At 46.5% G+C, this 25,384-nt stretch overlaps 1 protein-coding gene across 1 annotated transcript in view; it reads right to left on the bottom strand.

Moving 5' to 3' along the window:
- Nucleotides 1-2,729: 2,729 nt before the first annotated feature.
- LOC144499686 (transmembrane protein 182-like) overlaps nucleotides 2,730-25,384 on the bottom strand; it is a 75,310-nt gene continuing 52,655 nt past the window's right edge. The window contains exons 4-6 of the mRNA XM_078221958.1: nucleotides 23,486-23,581; nucleotides 9,433-9,558; nucleotides 2,730-5,180 (exon numbers count right to left, since the gene is read on the bottom strand). Of these exons, the coding sequence (XP_078078084.1) occupies nucleotides 4,939-5,180; nucleotides 9,433-9,558; nucleotides 23,486-23,581 (464 nt within the window). The 3' untranslated portion in view covers nucleotides 2,730-4,938. The remainder of the gene's footprint in view (nucleotides 5,181-9,432; nucleotides 9,559-23,485; nucleotides 23,582-25,384) is intronic.

The raw sequence follows: 25,384 nt of genomic DNA, 5'->3' as shown, positions 1-25,384 counted from the left end.
TGCACTCAAGACCCAATGGTGGCGTCAATCATCCTGGACCAGGCCAAGCCTCACAGACTCGACAAGTCCATGATGGGCATAGAGCTTGCCTGAGTCCAGGAGATTGTCGCCACCTCGCGGCGTGCTCGAGTCCAGCAGATTGTCGCCACCTCGTGGTCCACCTGTCCGTGAGGAACTGGAGGAGTCACTGGACACCACCTTGGAGAGAGGGTCATCACGGTCACCAGAACCGGCGTTACCGCCAATGTTGAGGAGGTCGCAGAGACGGTGCGGTCCTCCAATACGACTGAACTTGTGAATATATGGACAGTTCATTCTGTTTTTTTTGCCCCGCCGGCCTTTGTTTTAAAGGAGGGGTGAATGTGGTGAACCATAGTTGGTTACCACTATGAGTACTGAACCATAGATGGTCAGCACTATGGGTATTTGTAGATATGTTACTGTTGTCACTGTTGGGGTTAGGGTTGGGGTGTTCTACCTGTTGATATTGTTCTGTGGTACACTCCAGTTGGCTCCGCCTACCTGGAGGAGTATAAAGGTCACTGCACTGCCTGGTGACCCTTTAGTCTGGGTTTGTATTGTATGTAGTATGCTCCATTCGTGTTACTAATAACAGCCTTTATTTCCCGGGTACGATCTAGCCTCCCGAGTGATTTAATCGCGCATCATGGGTTATGAGGATAGGGTCTGGGTGCAATTGTTGTTGGTGCAGATTCAATGAGCCACATGGCCTCCTCCTGCACTGTAGGAATTCTGTGATATATGGATATCCTCCTGCCTAATTTCTAAACACTTAAAAACTGGACAAAGAACTTCTTTTAAAATGGCTGAAGTGATGTCTACCTGTGACCCTTGGACAATAAAAGCTAATATGGTAGTTCCTCAAAAATCTGTATCTCATTATTTCTGAAGAGACTCGAACAACCTCCTGTGGGCTGCAGAGATGAAATTTAAAGGGAACCATAAGAAGGCCATCTACATTTCATAATTCAAGCCTGGCCAACCAGAGCTGATTCGTCTTCTAGGGCAAAGGATACCACCTTTAAGACTTAAGAGTTAGGACATGAACAACTTCAAGAACCCAGGCAAAGGGGTACACATTCTTCCTCAAAACCAGTATGGAGAGGTGACATGGCCCACTATTTGCCTGATTGGAACGCAAATGTTGATTCAGCCAGTTAATTGAACTGCCTCCTGTAAGATCAGCCCAACAGATGGACTGTAGCCAGCGGCAGGGACAGGTCCTGGAATTGGAACCACTCCTAAAAAATGTAAAGGTAGGGGGCCTGATTTTACCATTTTGAGTCTAAGTGCCGAATCTGGGCTCAAATAGATCCAAGCCCGGAATCCTCTTTCCAGTGCGCCCATACGCGTTTTGCCGGCTCCAGTCCGAACCACACTGTGGGCGGGGCTTAGCGCTGCCGGACCGATCGGAGTTCTGAACTGCGCATGCGCAGTTTGAAAAAAATCCGAAGCAGCGTGCCCAGACGCGAAAGAAAAAACAGCAGAGAGAGCGGGGGGGGGGGGGGGGGGGGGGGGGGGGAGGATGGACTTGGGAGAATCTTGCAAACTGAAAATAATGTAGCACCTTCTTTGTGCTGCCTAATTATCTATGGGAAAGGTAATTAAACTACAGTGTCCTAGTGAGCAATTAGTGACCTGTATAATACATTTGTGATCTGTAACTGGATTGTTGATGCTCAAATGTTCAGAGTCCTGTGGTGAACTTGGCAGAATTGTCCCCGTGGTGGAACTTGGTTGGAAATAAGATTCAAGGAGATTACTAAATCTTGTTTTCATCTGAATATTGCACAGAATTAGAGGAATTCCCTTTGGAAGATAATGTCAAAATTATAATCGCAGGAACTAAAAACTTGACAGTCAAAAATTTGGGGAAATATTTCAAAATATGGATGGGGGGAATATATTTTGAAATATTGTCCCAAATTTTGGATCTGGATTGGGCCACGCGGTGGTAAAGTGGGATTTGGCGGTAGAGTTGGGCGCGCGGTTCATTAAGTCGATTTAAATGCATGCAAGTACATTTAAATCGTCGGGCCGCCCGATTCGAGCACGGGGATCAATCGGGTGTCGGTAAAGCCGCGATCTGCTCGGATTCAGGTGCAGATCGCGTTAAAGGCCCATTTAATTTTTGGTAAAATCGGGCCCAGAGTTTCCAGCAATTGTGTTTCAAACTCCAAATGGCTCTTTTCCAGAGTACTTTTTTTTTCCTCTTTTATTGGCAGTTGTCCAATAAAGAATTGTCTCTTTTATTTCCTTTTGGCTCAAAATGACAAGGAATAGCAAAATGTAATCTCAACAGTAGCAGCTGTTAGCTGAAAGTTAAAAGAAGCACTCCACCAAAGTCTTCCTCGGAATGCTTAAATTGCACAAAGAATTAAATGGATGGCCAAATATTGCACATTTCAGATTTTATCTTTCAGATATTCTCAAAAATTCCCAATCTAATTCATTCTTTATTTTCCTTAGAATTGACGTGTGCTTAATGCAATGATAAATCCCATTCATTCATCATTGTTCATGTTTTTCAGGAATACATGTGTGTCAGATTATTTCAATAATATTTCACCACGATGATGCAACCACTATTACTGGTGTTTTTTTTCTATACTTTCCAGTAATGGTAAAGAATGCAGCTCTGCATCATTCTGTTAAACCAATTCCAAACCAGTTAGTGAAGAATGGAAATAGACACAAGTACTTTTCTTGATAATGGCTTTATTTACAGAATATATTAGTTGTGTCTGCTGTTAATCAACTACCCCATGCTCCGACAGTTTCTCTTTATACTCTTGAGATAAAACAATGGTCAAATTAATTAAACAAATTAAAGTAACAGCCCCTTAAAGGGGTGCTGGAACAAAAGACAATAATATTACAGGAAACTTCTTAAATCAAAGTTAAATGTCATTTTGGGGCCCAGTGATGCACTCCATTCCCCACAGTGTCCACCAGTTGCAGAAGGCCTCGAATGTACCAGTGCTCCCTCTCCAGGGTTAACCGGCCACAAACATAGTTGCAATAGAAGGGCAGACAGATGGACCGGACATCCCATCAACTGCCTGCTGCCTGGATCTATTAGAGGGCAGCTTTGTCAGGCTTCGGAGAAGGCTTACAAGGAGCTCCTCCTCCTTTCCCACACCTCCTCTGCACCAGGTGGTCACAGATCAGGAGTGTTCGACTGGAATGCAGCCAAAGTTTAAGGAGCAATTCTTGCAAAAAACATAGGGCAAGATTTTTCGGTCACGTTCACCCCAAAACTGGAAAATCCCCTGCGAGGTCAACAGACCTTTGCATGGTCCACCCCCCACAATTCCCGTGGTGGGCGGAACAGGAAAATTTCCCCTGACAATAGAAGTTCAGTCTAGTCTCTCTTTATAAGTCAGTTATTAATTAAACAATGACTTTCACTTGTGTATTTTAGTAATATAATTAACATACTATTAACAGATCCACTTTTAAACAAAAGCTTTAGAATCCATAGAATCCCTACAGTGCAGAAGGAGGCCATTCAGCCATCAAGTCTGCCCCGACCACAATCCCACCCAGGCCCTATTCCTGTAACCCCACATATTTACCCTGCTAATCCCTTGACATTAAGGGGCAATTTAGAATGACCAATCAACCTAACCCGCACATCTTTGAACTGTGGGAGGAAGACGGAGCACCCGGAGGAAACCCACGCAGACATGGGGAGAATGTGCAAACTCCACACAGACAGTGACCCAAGGCCGGAATTGAACTAGGTCTCTGGCACTGTGAGGCAGCAGGTCTAACCACTGTGCCACCATGCCACCCACTTTATTAAACACTCAAATCATTACAAAACAAAAAGAAATAATTATTTTCCTATTCCACATGCCCATCTTAAACATGATGTCCTTCTTTTAGGACCTCCAATAATTTATTTGAGCAAGCATTCTTTTTTGTAAAGTCGTCCAATAATTCTTAACTTGCACCATACCATTTTATCTTGAGATTTCTAAATTTTTATCTCTAACATTTCCTTTATACTAGCAAAGTCAATCCTTAACCTTTAATCATATTTTGTCAAATGTGTATACATGTGTGATTGCTACTTAAAAAGATTCTGCAGTTTGAACCTTTTCCCAGGGGAGATGCTGGTGCTTGGTAATGTCACTGAACTAATAATCCAGAGCTTATTCCTCCACCACAGTAGCAGGTGAAATTGAAATTCAATGAATAAATCTGGAATTGAAAGCTGCGCTCAGAAAGAAATCTGCTGTCCTTACTCAGTCTGGCCTACCTGTGACTCCAGACCCACAGCAATGGGATTGACCCTTAACTGCCCTCTGAGATAGCCCGAGAAAGACACACAGTTCAAAGGCAATGAGAGATGGGCAACAAATGCTGGTCACGCCCACATTCCATTGAAGGATAAAAGGAGAAATAAAAGCAATACAACTGCAGCTGGCCAGACATGTTTTGTCAGCAAGTTAATAGGAAAGTACAGTATGTACAGAAACTAAAAAAATCTCCGGCTCGTGAGTTATAGTGACATTATCTCTAGCTAAACATTCCTAGGAAATTAATAGGCGAAAAGTTGTGGTGGATAAATACATTGACAGAAGCAGTTATGAATATAATTCACTTTATAACTCATATTAATCGTATTAACTCTTTACTCCCCACAATGTTATGATCCCCGATACACAATCTTAAAAATGATAAAAGACCTTTGAAGCAAATCAAAATCAGCTATCTGTGAACATTAAACATTTCATACAATATTAAAAGCTGAAGACGCAGTTAAAATTCTGAAGTAACACCGTGAGAATAATGATTGCATATTAGCAAATGTCTAATTATCAAATTCATGCTTTTTTTCATGTTTTGAGAGGATAAAATACAATGACACAATTTACATTTTTGTGTTTAGTCGTGTCGCATATACATTTAAATGATGCTATTTTGTTCCTTGGAAGCAATGTCAGATACTTTAATGAACAACAAGCCTGCAACCAAAGAGAAGAATGCTGCAACAGGAGCTGCCATGAACGACCAGCCAAATTTCACTTCACTCTTGTCAATGATCACATCCATATTGTCTTGCATAATCGCCTGATTCGCAGTTATCATTTGAGGTACAGCAGATATCCAGTAGGCATACATGATAAGTGATGTCGAATACAAAACAGCTAAGTACAAGAGTGAAGAGCAGAATTAAATTAAAATGTTTCATTTTTAGACTGTATCAAATCTTCTTACGGATCAAACCATTCACTCAGATTTTAAAAAGTGCTTTGTGCCTTGAGATAACTTTTAAGTCGCTAATTTTGACCGATGCAGTTGATATCTCCATTGAACGTGACCGGCTGTTCATTATTAAGCTGCAACAATCCAACATAGTTATAAGATATGATTTTTCCCTATGGTTAAGAGTTTATTTGGAATATTATTTGAAAGTTATCTTTAATTTGTTTCCACAGAACAACAACAGCCTGCATTATTGGAGAGGGGGAGAAATGCACAATGAGCCAAAGATTAGAAGTGAAAGGAAGCTTGGGAGAAGAAATTGATTTTGGATAAACTTAGAGAATTAGAAGGATTTGAGGGTTTGTTTTTGAAGTCCAGAGTGTACAGCCTCAGTAGCTTAAGACAAAATCCAGTAATGTTAAGGAGAACAGCAGTTTTGGTGCAAGGTGTGGGGACAGCATCACAAGAGGTCAGGAGTTTGACGATTTAAGTTCAGGGCAAGATAGCAATATAGAATCTGGACAACAACTTAGCTTTTCAAGTATCTTCCACTATTCCAACAGATCATGATGGATCTGTATCTCAGCTTCATTACCCCACCTTTCCTCTGTGTCCATAAAGATGTTAATCCTCAAACAATCTATGGATCTCAGTCTTGACAATTCCTCTACTAATACTGAAGAGGCAAGATTTGGTGCAAAAGACAAGGCTGAAGCATTTGCAACAATCTTCAGCCAGAAGCATTGAGTGGTTGGTCCATCTCGGCCTCCTTCAGAGGTTGCCAGCATCACAGATGGCAGTCTTCAGCTAATTCGATTCACCCCACATGATATCAACAAATGGTTGAGGACACTAGGTACTACAAATCTTATGAACCCCAACCATTTTCCAGCAATAGTACTGAAGACTTGTACTCCAGAATGTGCTGTACCACTAGCTAAGTTGTTCCAGTACAGCTACAACACTGACATGTACCCGACAATGTGGAAAATTGCTCAAGTATATCCTGTAGACAAGAAGCAGGACAAATCGAACCTGGTTAATTACCACCCCATCAATTAATTCAAGCCTCAATAAAGTAATAGAAGGGGTCATCAACAGTGCTATTAAGCAGAACTTGCTTAGAAACAACCTGTTCACCAATGCTTAGTTTGGGTTCCACCAGGACCACTCGGTTCCTGATGGTTGTGATTGTTGGAGGTCCATCATTTCAGTTCCAGGACATCACTGCAAGAGTTCCTCAGGATAGTGCCCTAGACCCAATCATATTCAGCTGATTCATCATTGACCTTCCCTCAGAAGTGGGGATGTTCATTGATTATTGCACAATGTTCAGCACCATTTGCAAGTCTTCAAATGCCGATGTAATCCATGTCCAAATGCAACAAGTCCTGGACAATATCCAGGCTTAGGCTGACAAGTTACAAGTAACATTCACACTGCACAAGTGTCGGGCAATAACCATCTTCAACAAGAGAGAATCTCACCATCACCCCTTGACATTCAATGGCATTACCATTGCTGAACTACCACTGTCAACATCTTTTAGGTTATCATTTAGTAGAAACTGAATTTCACTAGCTTTCAATACTATGTACTGTGGTTACAAAAGCCGGTCAGAGGCTTGGATTCCTGTGGATCGTAACTCATGGAGTTCAATCCTGATAAATGCGAAGTGATGCATTTTGGTGGGAATAAGGTAGGGAGGAGCTACGCGATAAATGGAAGAACCATAAAGGGTGTAGAGACGCAGAGGGACCTGGGTGTGCAAGTCCACAGATCTTTGAAGGTGACGTCACAGGTGGAGAAGGTGGTGAAGAAGGCATATGGCATGCTTGCCTTTATAGGACGGGGCATAGAGTATAAGAGTTGGGGTCTGATGTTGCAGATGTATAGAACGTTGGTTCGGCCGCATTTGGAATACTGCGTCCAGTTCTGGTCGCCACACTACCAGAAGGACGTGGAGGCTTTGGAGAGAGTACAGAGGAGGTTTACCAGGATGTTGCCTGGTATGGAGGGGCTTGGTTATGAGGAGATATTGGGGAAACTGGGGTTGTTCTCCTTGGAAAGACGGAGGATGAGGGGAGACTTAATAGAGGTGTATAAAATTATGAAAGGCATAGATAGGGTGAACGGTGGGAAGCTTTTCCCCGGGTCGGTGGTGACGTTCACAAGGGGTCATAGGTTCAAGGTGAAGGGGGGGAGGTTTAACACAGATATCAGAAGGACATATTTCACACAGAGGGTCGTGGGGGCCTGGAATGTGTTGCCGGGCAAGGTGGTGGAGGCGGACACACTGGGAACGTTTAAGACTTATCTAGACAGCTATATGAACGGAGTGGGAATGGAGGGATACAAAAGAGTGGTCTAGTTTGGACCAGGGAGCGGCGCGGGCTAATTGTTCCTGGTTTCTCGTTTCAAGGCTTCATTCTACGATCATCTTGCTGGTGCCAGTACAGAGTGAGACTGCGGATAGTTGGGAACCTGTCTCGGGGGCAGGGAATTCATATGGTGTTCGTGGAAGTGGAAATGACTAGGGTTGGGAAGCATTTTCCGATCGGGGCCATTGTGATCTCCTGGACTCGTTTCGATCGCCTCAGGGGGTCGGAGAGGAATTTCCCAGATTTTTTTTTCCCCATATTGGCCCTGGGGTTTTTCACTCTGGGTTTTCGCCTCTCCCTGGAGATCACATGGTCTGGAATGGGGGGGTGGGGGTAAGTTAATAGGTTGTAATGAACAAAGCATCGTAGCTGTGAGGGACAGCTCGGTGGATAGGATATTGGTATGTAGATAGGCTGGAAAATTGGGCGGGGATCCTGGATTCAGGATTCAATCCTGGACCGGGGAGCGGCGCGGGCTTGGAGGGCCGAAGGGCCTGTTCCTGTGCTGTATTGTTCTTTGTTCTTTGTTCTTTGTTCATCTCCTGACCCCCCAACCCTGTCCACCATCTACAAGCTAGTGTGATGGAATGCTCTCCACTGGCCTGGATGAGCGCAACTCCAACAACACTCAAGAAGCTTAACACCATCCAAGACAAAGCAGCCCATTTTGTTGGCACCCCATCCACAAACATCCATTCCTCCCAACGCTGAAACAGTGGCAGCAGTGTGTACTACCGACAAAATGCACTGCAAGAATTCACCAAGGTTCCGATGGCAGCACCTTCCAAACTCACAACCACTAATATCTAGAAGGACAGGGGCAGCAGACAGAGGAGTAAGGATTGCAGCAGAGGAGAGCAAAAGTGACCATAGCACCAGCAGCATTACCATATGCGTGTACTCCAAGGCAATGTGGTGGGGGGGGGGGGGGGGGGGGGGTAGTGAAAGAGAGAACTATCTTTAAAAAGGATGGGGAATGTTATACATACTTGAAGGGATATCTGCATAACATCACAAGAAGGGAACTGTGTCACAAATTTCAGTTTTGGTTTTACTTTTGTTTGTGAGCAGAACATAGTACAGCTCGACCTATATGTATACCTATGCATATCAGTTCCCATGTGCCTAGTCTTAATAAGTGAACCCACAACGTGTTTACCCAAAATCTTCAGCCTCATCTTTTGCACTAAGCTGCTGAGCTCCCTCATCATCAAGGATTGGGATGTTTCTGGATTCTCCTCCTCTGGATAGCTGTTCAATTGCTACCACCACTCATGACTGGATGTGTTTGGACTGCAGAACTTTTTTCTGACATGTGGATCACTGAGCTATATCTATTGCATGCTGCTTCTGCTGTTTAGCATGCATGTAATTGTGCACTGGGTTCTACTCGCCTGCTCTCCTCACTAAACCAGGGTTGACCCTCTGGCTTGATGGTGATGGAAGAGTGAGGAGTGTGCCAAGCTATCAGGTTACAGATTGTGATGGCCCACGCTGCCTCATGCTCAGTTTTGAGCTACTAGATCAGAATCTGTCCCTTTCAGAACAGTGGTAGTGACACACAACACGAGGAGCAGCATCCCTCGTGTGAAAGTGGGACTTTGTGTGATGGTCACTCCAACCAATACTTTCATGAACTTCTGTGGCAGGCAGATTGAAAAAGGCAAGGTCAGTCAGGGTTTTCCACCCTTGTCAGTTCCCTCACCACCCTGACTTTATAAACTCCACACAACCCATGAAAAACTGTCATACCTTCCAGGACAAGCAGTGGGAAGAAGCTAGGCAACACAATGAGTGAAAATGTTTCACTTACCAGACAGTAAAAATATGGCCCCCACAAATTTATATATCCGGTATGCTCGAAATGTAATGATTACACATCCAATTGTAATAAATATTACTGCGAGAAACATCAGTGCACTCCACAAACGACGATAAACTAGAAAAACAAAGAGTACATATTGACCACATTTAACAATTTGTTTCTCATCTGTAAACATAATTCCTCATTCTAACAGTGCTGCAAGGAGCCATCGAACAACACTGCTGCTGAAGATAATCTCTGCAAATTGCACTACCATCTAGTGAATGCAAACACAGATTGAATAGCATTTTGCGTTTCAGAGTGAGCTTTCTGCACATCTACTCGTTTAAGAGCTTCAGGAAGACTCAGTTAGACTGAGAACCCCAAAAATTGGCGGGTTTGGGTCAGGTGTGGGATTAAAGGGTTAATGTCTGAATCCCATCCCCATGCCACCCACTTCTGTTTTTAACAGAGGTGGGTGGGACAAGGGGTGTGGCTGACCAACGCACTCCAAGGTGGCTGGTTGGCATTTTAAGTATTATATGAAGCAGTGTGCCTTATAGCCTCAGAAAACCTGTCAGTGAAACTCAGACAGAACTACTGTAGTCAGGAGATAAATGCCTTTCCACTTTCTGCTGCATTCAGCCTGCCTGGTTAGACCCTGGAGCCTTGGAGATATATTCCTCTCCCACTCTCTACAGCCCTCACTCTGAGGCCTCCGATCTCTCTCTCTATCCTCCAATACTGTTCTCCCTACAGGCCTTCAATATCTGCAGTAATCCTCACAGCCTTCCCAAACTGAGATCACTGATTTCCCCCCACCCCTGACCCCCAACTTCCCAACCCCACCCCCTCTTCTCAAGCACCTCACAATGGCCTCTTCCCACCTCAAAGTCAATTTTTCACCTCTCTCTCCGTAATTGGAGTGTGGTCTTACCTCCTCCAAATTGCTCCCCACCTTCCCAGAAGCTAAAGCTACCAGGCGGTCAGCCAGGTAGGCAACCAGTTGGGGACCTCATAGGTGTTAAAGGTTGCAGGTCTGATGCGCTACTCAAACACGAGGCCTGAAGCTCGGTAAATGAAAGGCTTTTATTTACTGTAATGAAGCAGCCAGTAATTATATACACTATCCCAGACTGAAGGGGTCCCGGCCAGAGCAGGGACTCTTATACCTCTCCCAGGAGGCGGAGCCCTACTGGGATGTGCCACAACACTACAGTACAAAGGTGTAACAACCCCACCCTAACCCCAACAGCAACAATAGCACAACCCAACAGTAACATATGTACATCCTTGTAGTACTGGCCAGACCCTGGCTCAGTACTATCCAGTGGGAACCAACGATGATTCACCACATTCACCCCTCCTTTGAGAACAAAGGCCGGCGGGGTACAAAAACAGAATAAAGTGTCAGTAGTCTATAAGTTCAGACGGTCAGGGGGACCGCACCGTTGTTGTGACCTCCTCAATTCCGGCGGTGGCACCGGAGTAGGCACTTGCGGTGGCGTTCTCCCCAAGGCGGCGTCCAGCTGTTCTTCCACGGACTCACAGGCCGGTTGACCCTGAGGTGACGGTAGTCCATGGGATCCTGACACGCCCTGCAGTGGCGACCATCTTCCGGGCTCAGGCAAGCTGTATATGGGAGTAAAATGGTTAAGCAATGGTCCCGATGCTGCCCGCGCCGTGTCCGGGGAAGAAACAAGAGATAAAGGGTTTGTAACAGGGGGTATGGGAGCGACAGGGGTTGCTACGTCCCCTGCTGGCGCCAGGTCTCGGATCGAGACCATATCCTCTCGCCCGTCAGGGTATGCCACATAGGCATACTGAGGGTTGGCGTGGAGGAGATGGACCTGTTCGACCAACGGGTCGGACTTGCGGGCCCTTACATGTCGCCGCAGGAGGACAGGTCCAGAGTACGTCAACCAAGACGGTAATGAGGTCCCCGAGGAAGACTTCCGAGGGAATGAAAACATCCTCTCGTGGGGAGTAGCATTGGTTGCCGTACACAGGAGGGAGCGAATAGAATGGAGCGCATCAGGGAGCACCTCTTGCCAACGGGAGACTGGAAGACCTTTTGACTTCAACGCCATTAAGACAGCCTTCCAGACTGTAGCATTCTCACGTTCCACCTGTCCGTTACCGCTAGGGTTGTAGCTCGTGGTCCTACTAGAGGCAATCCCGTATGAGAGCAGGAATTGCCTCAAGTCATCGCTCATGAACGACGAGCCCCTGTCGCTATGGATGTAGCCGGGGTACCCGAACAGGGTAAAGAGATCACGGAATGCCTTGATAACCGTGGCAGCGGAGGTATCAGAGCAGGGAACAACAAAAGGGAACCGAGAGTACTCGTCAATGATATTGAGGAAGTACACATTCCGATCTGTTGAGGGAAGGGGGCCCTTAAAATCGACACTCAGTCTCTCGAAGGGACGAGTGGCCTTGACTAAATGTGCCCGGTCAGGTCGGTAAAAGTGCGGTTTGCATTCCGCGCAAACCCGACAGCTCCTTGTTACTGACCTGACGTCCTCCACCGAGTAAGGCAGGTTGCGGGCTTTTATAAAGTGGTAGAGCCGAGTGACCCCAGGATGGCATAGGTCATTATGGAGGGCCTGCAAACGGTCCTCCTGTATACTAGTGCATGTTCCACACGAGAGGGCATCCGAGGGCTCATTGAGTTTCCCTGGACGGTACATGATGTCGTAGTTATAGGTGGAGAGTTCAATTCTCCACCGCAAGATCTTGTCGTTCTTGATCTTGCCCCTCTGCGTGTTGTTAAACATGAACGCCACGGACCGCTGGTCCGTGATCAGGGTGAACCGTTTTCCCGCCAAGTAATGGCGCCAGTGCCTGACGGCCTCCCCAATGGCCTGGGCCTCCTTTTCCACCGCTGAATGCCGAATTTCGGGGCCTTGGAGGGTGCGGGAAAAAAATGCGACGGGCCTGCCCGCCTGGTTAAGTGTGGCGGCCAGGGTGAAATCAGATGCATCGCTCTCCACCTGAAAGGGGATGGACTCATTTACAGCGTGCATCGTAGCTTTCGCGATGTCGGCTTTCAATTTATCGAAGGCCAATCGGGCCTCTGGCGTTAGGGGAAAAGTCGTGGACTTAATGAGCGGACGGGCTTTGTCCGCGTAGTTGGGAACCCACTGCGCATAATAAGAGAAGAAGCCTAAGCATCTTCTCAGTGCTTTTGCACTAGCAGGCAAGGGAAGTTCAGAAAGGGGGCGCATATGCTCTGAATCAGGGCCAATGACCCCGTTTTCCACCACGTATTCTAGGATGGCTAAACGGCGCGTACGAAACACACACTTCTCCCTGTTGTAGGTCAAGTTCAGGCGAGATGCAGTGCGTAGGAAGTTCAGGAGATTCATGTCATGGTCCTGCTGGTCATGGCCGCAGATGGTGACATTATCCAGGTACGGGAAGGTAGCCCGCAGCCCGTTCTGGTCCACCATTCGGTCCATAGCACGCTGGAAGACCGAGACCCCATTGGTGACACCAAAGGGAACCCTGAGAAAGTGATACAAGCGACCATCCGCCTCAAAAGCCGTGTATTGTCGGTCCTCTGGGCGAATGGGGAGTCGGTGGTAGGCAGACTTGAGGTCTATGGTGGAGAACACCCGGTACTGCGCAATCTGATTGACCATATCAGATATGCGCGGGAGAGGATACGCATCCAGCTGCGTATATCGGTTAATGGTCTGACTGTAGTCAATGACCATTTCAATGACCACCGTCAATGACCATCCCGCTCTTGACCACCACGACCTGCGCTCTCCACGGACGAGCGCTGGGTTGTATGATCCTTTCTTTGAGGAGCCGCTGAACCTCAGATCTAATGAAGATCTGAACCTCAGCGCTGTAACGCCTACTTTTAGTTGCGATGGGCTTGCAGCCTGGCACAAGATTCTGGAACAAGGAGGGTGTGGTGATCTTCAGCGTCGAGAGGCTGCAGGCGGGGCGCGTTGGGCAATTTGGAGGCTGCTGCTGTTTTCCCACTGCCAGTGAAGGGAGTGGCCCACCGTACTGTAGGATTACACTCCTCAAGTGGACCATGAAGTTTAGTCCGAGAAGTATTGGCGCGCAAAGATACGGCAACACGAGGAGCTTGAAACGCTCGTAAACTGTGCCTTGCACCTTCAAAGTTACCACGCAACTCCCTAGCATGGCAACAGACCGGGACCTTGATGCCATAGAGATTGTCTGTTTGGCAGGTTGAATCTGGAGTCCACACTGCTTCACAGCATCTGGGTGGATAAAGCTCTCAGTGCTCCCGCTGTCAAACAGACAATAAATCATGTGGTCATTAACCTGGATATTCATCATAGATTTGTCAAGTCTATGAGGCTTGGCCTGGTCCAGGATGATCGACGCCACCGTTGGTTCATGAGCGCCACTGCAGGCAGCTGAAATCGATGAGGAGGACCCCTGCTGGTCGTTCGTGGTCAGTGTTGACCAACATGGCCGCTCCCATGAGTCGCACGTGGGTGAGGGCACCAAACTCAGCGACCCCTGGTGGTCACACTCCTCCGACTCCGTCGACCGTAATGGCGTTGTCCTGGCCTCGCACGTGGACGAACCCCGCGATGACTTCGACGACGAAGACCCGAGCTCTGAAGAATCGCAGGCCGCACTGCCGTTCCTGGGTTTAGATCGGCACACTTTCGAATAGTGCCCTTTTTTGCCGCATGCAGTGCACAACACAGCTTTAGCGGGACACCGTTGCCGAGTATGCTTCGCTCCCCCACAGAAATAGCACCGCGGGCCGCCCGGGGCTGCTGCCGTCGTCTGGCCCGAGTGTGAGCACGCCATTACGCAGCATTTCGAACCCGAGGGACAAGGAGGGATTGGCGACTGCTCCTGCCACGTTGTCTCCACATGGTCCTCCGGATATAATACTAAGCTTTTGGAGGCCGTCTCGAGCATCTCTGCTAGCTCGATGGCCTGGGTAAGATCAAGGTTACCCTTCTCCAACAGTTTTAAGTCGAATGTACGACGATCCGACTCCCGCCACAAACGCATCTCAGGCGAGGTCGTTCATGCTCTGCTCAGCCGACACAGCTTTGCAGTTACAGCCCCTGGCTAGCTGTAGGAGCTCGTTCGCATATTCCTCCATCGTTTCGCCAGACTGCCGTCGTCGAGTGGCTAGGAGGTAACGAGCGTGTATTTCATTGGGTGGTTTGATATAGCGCTTCTTCAGAAGCTCGAGGGCCTTAGTATAATCGGTGGCCGCACGGATCGCGAGGTAGACAGTGTCGCTTACCCTCGCATGGAGGACCCGGAGTCTGTCATCATCTGTGGTGACCGCTGCGGAGGCTGCCAGGTAGTCTTCGAAACACTTCAGCCAGTGGTCGAAGGTGTTAGAAGCGCCTACCGCACGTGGATCTAGTGTAAGGTGTTCCGGCTTCAGAATTTGCTCCATACTCTCTTTTTTTTTCTTCGACGAGAGTTTAACGACAGTAAATAAAATTGATGCGCTACTCAAACACGAGGCCTGAAGCTCGGTAAATGAAAGGCTTTTATTTACTGTAATGAAGCAGCCAGTAATTATATACACTATCCCAGACTGAAGGGGTCCCGGCCAGAGCAGGGACTCTTATACCTCTCCCAGGAGACTGAGCCCAACTGGGATGTGCCACAACACTACAGTACAAAGGTGTAACAACCCCACCCTAACCCCAACAGCAACAATAGCACAACCCAACAGTAGCATATGTATATCCTTGTAGTACTGGCCAGACCCTGGCTCAGTACTATCCAGTGGGAACCAACGATGGTTCACCACAAGGTCAAGGCTCGCTTGCAGTTTGAGCTTGCAGCATGTGATGGAAGTCTCAATTCTGCGTTCCCTGTGCATCAGCTTCCCAGCTCATGGTAGGCCAGCAAATTTAAAATATATGTTTGTTTTATTGCACAGTTGACAAGAATATTACAGAAAATTGCATAAAGGTCTATTCTAAGGCATCGCAATTTAATGGAAAGAAATAGGCAGTCAGAATCTTTTTCCCAGAGTTGAAATGTCTACTACTAGGAGGCATGCATTTAAGGTAGAGGGGGAAAGTTCAAAGGAGATGTGAGGGGCAAGTTCATTTACACAGGGAGTAGTAGGTGTCTGGAATGCGTTGCCAGGGGTGGTGTTGCAGGCAGATACGAACAGGGCATTTCAAGGGCTTTTAGATAAGCAATTGAATATGCAAGGAATAGAGGGATATGGACCAAGGGCTGGCAGAAGGGATTAGTTTAATTTGGCATCATGTTTGGCACAACATCGTGGGCTGAAGGGCCTGTTCCTGTGCTGTATTGTAATGCAATATGTCCCAATTTCCCTTTCAGCTTCTCCTTCCACCAATCACTATTGCACTCCTTTGCCCATCACAATATCCCTAAAGCTTTGCTAATTTGTTCTCTTTTCTGAATGAGCCCATCCTGCCAACAACATTGGCTCCTGACAGAACAATTTGAAAAAATAAAAATAAAAAATGGAAACCCCCATGGACAGGGGACCCCCCCAGCCCCGACCTCCCAGAGAAACAACCCCCAGCTGAATCTCCACTATGCAAGCCTGGGCATTACCCAGCCCTGCCCCTCCACCGGAGGCTGTACTTACCTGTGCGCCCCCAACAGGTTTGTTTGCCAGGTCCCCATTTGTCAAGACCTGTTGTAAACCCTGCCGACGTGACATCACACCACGGTGTGGTGGAAATCTTTACATGATTGGATCATATAGTGGGGAGGCCCTCTTATGGCATTTAAATGTATGCTAATGGAGTTCCTGGTCATTCATTTAGGGGAAGCAATGGCACAGTGGTATTGTTACTCGACCAGTAATCCAGAGACCCAGGGTAATGCTCTGGGGACCCGGGATCAAATCCCGCCATGGGAGACGGTGAAATTTGAATTCAATAAAAATCTGTAATTAAAAGTCTAATGGCGACCAAGGAACCATTGTCAATTGTTGTAAAAACACATCTGGGTGTGTTGTAGCTGCTGGAAGTGCTGAGATATTTGGGAATAATGAACAGCAACAATCAACAATGGTTGAGGTTGGGTGAGGATGTGCATATTGGCTTTTAGACACTGCACTAGCAGTCTTGGCTGAAAAATCGGAATAAAAAAGATATTTTATATCCTTATGGTGGTGGGAAGCTCCCTATAGCTACTTCCTCAGTTGATAGTAAGATCAGGGCCAGGAAAGCTCCCTGGTGCTTCTCCTGTTTCTGGGCTCCTTATCCCATCCTCCATTTAACACCTCCCTCCCTCCTCCCACACATCCTTTAGCGGCTTGGAATTGGAAACCAATGTCACAAAGGGGGTGAAGTGCTTTATAAAGGTTCAGCAAAACTTTTTGTCTTCTGTATGCTGTGCCCCTAATTACCAAGCACATCAAAAGTTCAGGTTTCAGCATGTTTTTCTTAAAAGTTTTAAAGTTTATTATTTATGAGCGTCACAAGTATATTTACATTAACACTAGCGTCTGTTTGGGTACATTGAGGGAGAATTTAGCATGGCCAGTGCACCTAACCAGCATGTCTTTCGGACTGTGGGAGGAAACCCATGCAGACATGGAGAGAACTTGCAGACTCTGCACAGACAGTGACCCAAGCTAGGAATCAAACCTGGGTCTCTGGCGCTATGAGGCAGCAGAGCTAACATCTCCAATTCTGACTTAATGATATGGAGGAAGGTCACTGATGAAGCAGCTGAAGATAGTTGTGCCTAGAACAGTACGCTGAGGAACTCCTGCAGCGATGCTCTGGAACTGAGATGATTGATCTCCAACAAGCACTACCTTTATTCTCAGTATGACTCTAACCAGCAGAGAGTTATCCTCCTGATCCCCATTAACTCCAGTTTTACTAGGGCTCCTTAATGCCACACTCAGTCAGATGCTGCCTTGATGTCACTCTCAGCTCACTTCTGGACTTTAGCATTTTTGTCTATGTGGTAATCAGGTTGCATTGCCCATGTTTGACCTAATGCCATGAGACTTCACAGGGTCGGGAGTCAGAGTTGAAGACTCCCAGGGCAACTCCATCCTGACAATTTACCACTGTGCCACCACTAGTGGGGCAGGACATACTAAAGGATGGTGGTGTCTATGACTTTATCTGTAAGGTATGATTCCGAGAGGATGACTATGTCAGGCTGTTGCTTGACTAGTCTGTGATACAGTCAAAGATGTTAATAAGGAGGACCTTGCAGGGCCAACAAGGCTGGGTTTGCCATTGTCATTTCTTGTGCCTAGGTTAATGCCAGGTGGTCTGTTCCATTCCATTTCTTTTAGACTTTGTAGTTGTTTGATACATCTCAGTGGCTTGCTAGACCATTTCAGAGGGCATTTAAGAGTCAATCACATTGCTGTGGATCTGGAGTCACATGTAAGCCAGACCAGGGAAGGTTGGCAGATTTCTTTCCCTGAAGGGCACGAGTGAACCAGATGAGTTTTTACTTCAATCAACAGCGGTCTCAGATCTTTTTATTGAATTCAAATTTCACCATCTGCCATGGTGGGATTTCAACCCAGGTCTTCAGATCTTTTCCCTGGGTCTCTAGATTACTAGTCCAATGATAATATCACTACATCACCGCCTCCCCTATACAACCAAGGATTTGTCAGACAATTGCACACTTCTTGGAACCTAGCCCTCTGCAATATCCGGACAGCAACTTCCTAAAGACCTGAACAGGATAAGTGACCAAATTTCCATTGCAGAAATGAGAACATCTTGTACTAACAGTGAGATATTCTTTTAGCGCATGACTCCGAGTTTCAAGTTTAAAAATGGCAAAACTTTGCAGTAACAAGTAATTCCCCTGCTATTGACATCCTGTTTCTTGCCATACAAAAATCACATTATGCATTCAGTAATAAATATTTCCTCATTTTAAATTGAAGCTAAATATCCTTACAAATGACCAGCATACAACGTATAGTTCTGTGGATGCTGGATATCTGAAATATAAACAGAAAATACTGGAAATATTGAGGAGCGACTGTAGAGAGAGAAAAGGAGTCAGTGCTTTGGGTCCATGATCAGCTTTAGTTCTGACAAAGGGTCATTGACCTCTGTTTCTCTCCGCATAGATGTCGCCAGATGTATTGAGCATTTCACACACTTCCCGTTTTGACTGAAGCTAAATTGACCCCTGTTGCCAACCCTTCAAAAAGTAATCAGAGTCTAGGAGCAATTTCATTCCCCTTCTGCAAGAAACAGTAAGAAATCTCACAACACCAGGTTAAAGTCCAACAGGTTTATTTGGAATCACAAGCTTTTGGAGCGCTGCTCCTTTGGAAGGAGCAGCGCTCCAAAAGCTTGTGATTCCAAATAAACCTGTTGGACCTTAACCTGGTGTTGTGAGATTTTTTATTGTGACCACCCCAGTCCAACGCCGGCATCTCCACATCTTCTGCAAGAAACCCAGAAGCAGCTGCCTGAGATCTGGCTTGGCACAATATGAAACATCACAAAAACATATACAACAAAGTCAAAGCATTAAATTGATGATTTAAAAATGAATAATCAACAAAATTTACCACTCAAAAGTGTCAAGCAGCAGTGCTAACTAATAAAACCCCTTGCCTCTTAGGTTAAGACACAGGGCTAAAAAGGGTCAGACTAGGCCCAAATCCTGGTCACCAGGGAGGAGTCAGGGGACCAGGGTTGAGACAAGGAGTTGGGTTTAACTAACTGTGATGATACCGTGTCTTTAAGAAATGTATTTGAGCCATGTTCTTGTGCAGGATGTGTCAAGCAGTCTCTTCCATTTTATCGGTGCCGTTCTGTTTACAACTATATCCTGTGCTATTGCTGCAACAGCACAAGTGTTTCTATTGGCGAGATGTTGGTCTTAATCTGAGCCAGTATTGTTATGCTGTATTCCCCTGGGATTTTTGAGGTTTCATTAGGACGATTGGCACGTATGGTCATGTAATGGGGGAAGCTGGGCTTTTTCACAGAATATTCAAGGTTAGATGCTGCTTTTGAGTTAAGATAAAGGAGTCTCTTTCTTTACCCCTCTCTAAAGTTGGAGATTCTGCTGTATGAGCATTGTTGCTTTGAAAGCTGCAGAGGGAAGGGTATTATTTTCTGTCTCTGGGATCTGGAGATGGGGAACTGCCAGAGGCTGGGTTTGCTTCTCTGAGGTTTTGCTGCTTTGAGGATAAATTCTTCTCTGAAAATTGCTACCTGGACTTCTGTCACAAGTGTTAAAAAGCTGAAAATCCAGCATCATCTGAGCATACCTGTTTTTGTGCTAATTCTGAAGAAGGGTGTATATTTATGGGGTATTGCTTTAAGAAATATACTGTGTCATGTTTAAGTCTTGTAATTGGTAAAAAAGTTATGCTAATTCTTCTTGTTAATCTCTAACTGCATTCTTAAATCAACTTTGTTTGATAAAAGCTTCCTAGCGGGTCACCTAAATCAGACCTGGAGTGAAACACCTTATGCTCACCAATGCTAAAATCAAATGTAAAACTTGGGGTCTAGGCTAACTTCACACAATACCTTGCAGTTTCTGACCTGGGTCTGAACATAATACTGACCTTGCATTCACTGCTGATGGTGTAAACTCTGAGTTGGCCTCAGCAGAATTCATATGAATGCGAGTGTCAGAAGCAGGGTGTCTTTCAGTCTGGGTTTTCGTCCTCTCCCAGCCCACTGTGCGGATAGATTTTTGGTGAGGGAGGAGTGAGTGAGGGAGGGATGGATGATGTGTGTATTATGTGTACTTGCACTAAATTGTGTCTGTGCAGTGTATCTGTGGAATCATCGCAGAGAGAGAGAAGAATGTTCTGGAAGTCAAAGAGACAGACAGGATAATGAGGAAGAATTACAGTGAGTCATTGGGAGATGATGTGTGTGTGATGGGAGTGTGTGAGGGGAGTGTGGGAGTGTAAGTGTATGTGTGCCTGCTTTAATTAAACTGAAGACAGAACTTACCAAAAAAAATTCTAAGTCCAGGATGGATGTGAAAATGAAAGAGTTTCAGATCCGTTTTTTGGGCGAGTTCAAATCTGCTATCTTAGAACATAAGAACGAGGAGCAGGAGTAGGCCATCTGGCCCCTCGAGCCTTCTCCGCCATTCAATAAGATCATGACTGATCTTTTTGTGGACTCAGTTCCATTTACCCACCCGCTCAACATAACCCTTAATTCCTTTACTGTTCAAAAATCTATCTATCTTTGCCTTAAAACATTCAAGGTTGCGTCAATTGCTTCATTGGGCAGGGAATTCCACAGATTCACAACCCTTTGGGTGAAGAAGTTCGTCCTCAACTCAGTCCAAAATCTGCTCCCCTTTATTTTGAGGCTATGCCCCTTAGTTCTGGTTTCACCCACCAGTGGAAACAACCTCCCTGCTTCTATCTTAGCTCTTCCCTTCATAATTTTATATGTTTCTACAAGATCCCACCTCATTCTTCTGAGTTCCAAGAGTATAGTCCCAGCCTACTCAGTCTCTCCTCATAAGCCAACCCACTGCTGCCTCACAGCGTCAGGGATCTGAGTTCAATTCTGGCCTTGGTTGACTGTCTGGGTGGAGTTTGCATGTTCTCCCCATGTCTGTGTGGGTTTCCTCCAGGTGCTCCGATTTCCTCCCACAGTCCAAAGATGTGGGGATTAGGTTGATTAGTCATAGTAAATTGCCCCTTAGTGTCAGGGGGACTAGCAGGGTAAATAAATGAAGTTATGGGCATAGGGCCTGGGTGGGATTGTGATTGATGCAGACTTGATGGGCCAAATTGCCTCCTTCTGCACTGTAGGGATTCTATGATTCTCTCAACTCCAGAATCAACGTAGTGAATCTCCTCTGTACCCCCTCCAATGCCAGTATATCCTTTCTCAAATAAGGAGACCAAAACTGCACACACTACTCCAGGTGTGGCCTCACCAGCACCTTATATAGCTGCAACATAACCTCCCTCTTTTTAAACTCCATCCCTTTAGCAATGAAGGACAAAGTTCTATTTGCCTTCTTAATTACCTGCTGCACCTGCAAACCAACCTTTTGTGATTCATGCACAAGGACACCCAGGTCCCTCTGCACAGCAGCATGCTGCAATTTTTTACCATTTAAATAACAGCTCATTTTGCTGTTATTCCTACCAAAATGGATGACCTCACATTTACCAACATTGTACTCCATCTCCCAGACCTTTGCCCACTCACATAAACTATCTATGTCCCTTTGCAGACTTTCAGCATCTTCTGGACACTTTGCTCTTATTTACTTAGAGTTTTTTTTAAAAGGACAAACAGGTTTGTTGCCTGTAGGGGGCAGGGCTTAAGTCACCCAAATGATGGTTGAGAGCAGCAGAGGACGCCATTGCACATGTGCAGGTCTCTAGCCTCAGAAACAGCAACGCCCCCGCCCACCAGCTACCACGGGGGCCCGTGGTCTATCACGACCCCCCCCCCCCCATCTGCTTGGACCAATCGACCTCATGACCCCCCACCCAGACTGGCCCCCTCCCTCCCGCAGCCCCCTACAATCGGCTGCCCGACCCTCCCCCATGGCCAGCCTCGATCATCCCCTTCCCTCCTCCCTCCAATCCCTAGTACAGAGTGGCAGCAGGTTCGCCCCCCCACCCCCGCCCACCACCACCACCAATTGCAATGCAAAGTGGCAGTGAGTCCCCTCTCCCTCCCCATACCGATCCCAATGCAGAGTGTGCAGCAAGTCCCTCACCCCACCCCCCCTCCACCCCACCCAACCACCACCACCAACCGGCTTCCCCTGGTCTGGCCCCACCCCCTCTGGCCCGGCCCTTTCCCCTTGGCAGTGTCAAGGTGGTAGTGCCAGCCTGGTTTGCTGAAGATAAACACAATATGGGTTGAAATTTGCATTAGGTGATAGGGTTTGGATTTCAGTTGTTAACTTTCAAAGAGAACTAAAAGGTTTTACAACTTGGTAAATGTCATAAATAAACTTGGGAAAGGTTTATTTGTCCCAAGAGTTGTGCAAATAGAGAATATGAAAAATGTTTATATCTTGAAAACAGTTAGGTTCAGAGAGATATTACGAACAATGGTTTTAAAGAAGTAGAGAAAGAATGTATTTCAGGCAACCTGGGAGCTATGTTGAGGGGGAGTAGCCATGTGAGACCCTGGAGTGTGCTCTGTGCTGGGTCATAGCTGTGAAAAGAAGCAGTCTTCAACCACCCAGATGAGTTCCTGCTGTCTTCAGAAAGCAGTTTTGTTCTAAAGCTTTTGGAATTATCTAGAGTGGAGTGAGGGAAGCGACCCAGGGACCTGTGGGTGCCTTGTGGTAATATTTCTGGAATGTGTAAAGATTAAATATCTATAAGGATTGTTGCCTAAAGGGGTTGGTTATTTGTAAGTTTAACTAAGTAAAACTCTTTGGGGAGCAATGTTCTGCAAAACGAATTTTAATTGCGTAAATGCAATCTTGTGTGTTCAAGTTTTATTTTCCTGTGTTAATAAATTGTTTAATTTGCTATCGAAAATCTCCAAAAGTGTTATTGGAATTAGTGACTTCTAACTTCAGTACGCAGATCTTCATGAATCTTCATTGGGCAGCACGGTGGCACAGTGGTTAGCACTGCTGCCTCAAAGCGTCAGGGACCCGTGTTCAATTCCAGCCTCGGGTCACTGTGCGGAGTTTGCACTTTCTCCCCTTGTCTGTGTGGGTTTTTCCGGGTGCTCCAGTTTCCTCCCACAGTCCAAAGATATGTGGGTTAGGTTGATTGACCACACTAAATTGACCCTAGTGTCAGGAGGATTAACAGAGTGAATATGTGGGGTTATGGTAATAGGGCCTGGATGGGATTGTGGTCGGTGCAGACTCAATAGGCCGAATGGCCTCCTTCTGCACTGTTGGGATTATATGTTGTATGTTAAAAATACAAATTGAACATCACTGCGATAGCTTGCCCAAGTTTCCCTTTGGATTTCGTTAGTCCGGCAATTACCACATGCCAGATCGTAACAAGTTCCATTGGTTATAAAATGCAGTTCAAATACCTGTGAGTGGATAATTTTAACAACATATTTTCCAATTATAATATGCACTATGGTAACTCAACTCAAAAAGTGCTTACCAATCCAAGATTCAAATTCAGAGGAGGATGTTTCTTTGATACTTGGAAATGGAGAATGATAGGCATGTATGCAGCATTTTGTAGGTGGTTGGTTAACTAAACAAAGAAAATATTACACATTAATATTTGATTTAACTGAACAATTTTCATTAACATGAGCAAAATATCAAATTTTAAAAACTGAATTGGAACATGGTAGGTCAGGCCTTCTGAGTTATTCTGAGGCTTTCACAAGAGGGAAAAAGTTTGACATTGAGAATCTGGTATTCATAGCAAGTCCTTAGATGCACTGACTGAAATTTTGGCAGGATATTGTCACCTCAAAAATCAATGAAATTTACTCATGCCACCAGTACTTTTTGTTGTTGAGTATACATATATTTTTGACAACCATGACGCTTTAACCATGACAAGTTTATCAGAGGCATGAACCACATAAGCCATGAAACAGAGCCCTATTTTACCAATTTCATTCTGAGTGCTGGGCGGACTTGAAACTGGGAGTGTTTCAGATCTGACTTTTAGACCCATTCTCAGGTGCCTCCATACGCACTCTGCCTGAAATAATAGCAGTGATTCTGAATCGCGCTGCATAAATCCTGCAGCTCCGATGGGTGCCTCCAACTGCACATGTGCAGAAAAAAAAGATACAGAAAACATTCCCCTGCCACATCGTTCCCAGGCCGGATAATGCCTCCGCCTGGCCCCCGCAAACAATACCCCACCCCCACAATATTACTGAACCCCTTATCCCCCCCACCTCCCCCCGCCACCCAGACCGATTGTGGGCCCCTTGCCCCCCCCACCGATCACATGCAGAGTGGCAGCGGACTCCCTTGCTCCCCACCGATCACACCCAAAGTGGCAACGGACCCCCCCTTCCCCCCACCGATCACACGCAGAGTGGCAGCAGAGCCCTCCCCACTGATCACACATAGAGTGGCAGTGAACCCCCCCGCCCCCCCTCCCCCCCATCTGAGTCAGAGAGCCATCTGACCCACATCCCTCCCCCACCGATCTGAGTCAGAGAGCCATCTGACCCGCCTCCCTCCTGCACCCCCCACCACCGATCTGAGTCAGAGAGCCATCTGACCCACTTCCCCCCACCCCCAATCTGAGTCAAAGAGCCATCTTCCCCCCACTTCCCCCATCCCCGATCTGAGTCAGCGAGCCATCTGACCAACCTCCCCCTCAATCTGACTCAGTGAGCCATCTGACCCGCCTCCCTACCCCCCCCCCGCCCCCCCCCCCCCCCCCCCACCGATCTGAGTCAGAGAACCATCTGACCCACCTCCCTCCCCCTCCCCTACTCTCCCCCCACCAATTTGAGTCAGAGAGCCACCAGAAGCTCAGAACTTACCTCCTCAGAAGCTGGAGTGCCCGAATCTGGCCTTTGCGGACCATGTCTGTTTCGCGCCGAATCTGGACAGGTGAACACGGTGGTAAAGGGGGAAGTGCTGGTAAGTTTGGGCGTGCAACCCATTAAGTCAATTTAAATGCATGCAAATGCATTTTAATTGACATCGTGCCCGTTTCGTGCGCGGTCCTGACGGTGGCCATTTTCGGCCCTTGGTAAAGGGGGAATCAGCGCAGAGGCGGGCATGGATCATGCTACTCATCTCACACCCGACTTTACCAAGCTTTCGTGCCCAAAAACGGGCACAACTTGATGGTAAAATCGGGCCCATAGTGTACCTTTCTAATAGCATTTTGAAGCACTTATTTTTGAGAAAGGCAGAAACAGCAGGTTTTTTTTCATTGCCATGTTCCTTAGTTAGAAACTTTGGGGCTAATCTTGTTCTAATTTTACCAGTTACCTCCCAGTGGGAAAGGCTGTTTGGAACTCATTGTGTACCAAGGTGCATCTTAAAGGGGCTCTGCATTATGGCTGCTCTGAGG

Source organism: Mustelus asterias, chromosome 10, assembly GCF_964213995.1.
Source record: "Mustelus asterias chromosome 10, sMusAst1.hap1.1, whole genome shotgun sequence".
Taxonomy (NCBI): Eukaryota; Metazoa; Chordata; class Chondrichthyes; order Carcharhiniformes; family Triakidae; genus Mustelus; species Mustelus asterias.
The sequence above is the reverse complement of the archived record's forward strand: the minus strand, read 5'-3'. Positions and strand labels throughout refer to the sequence as shown.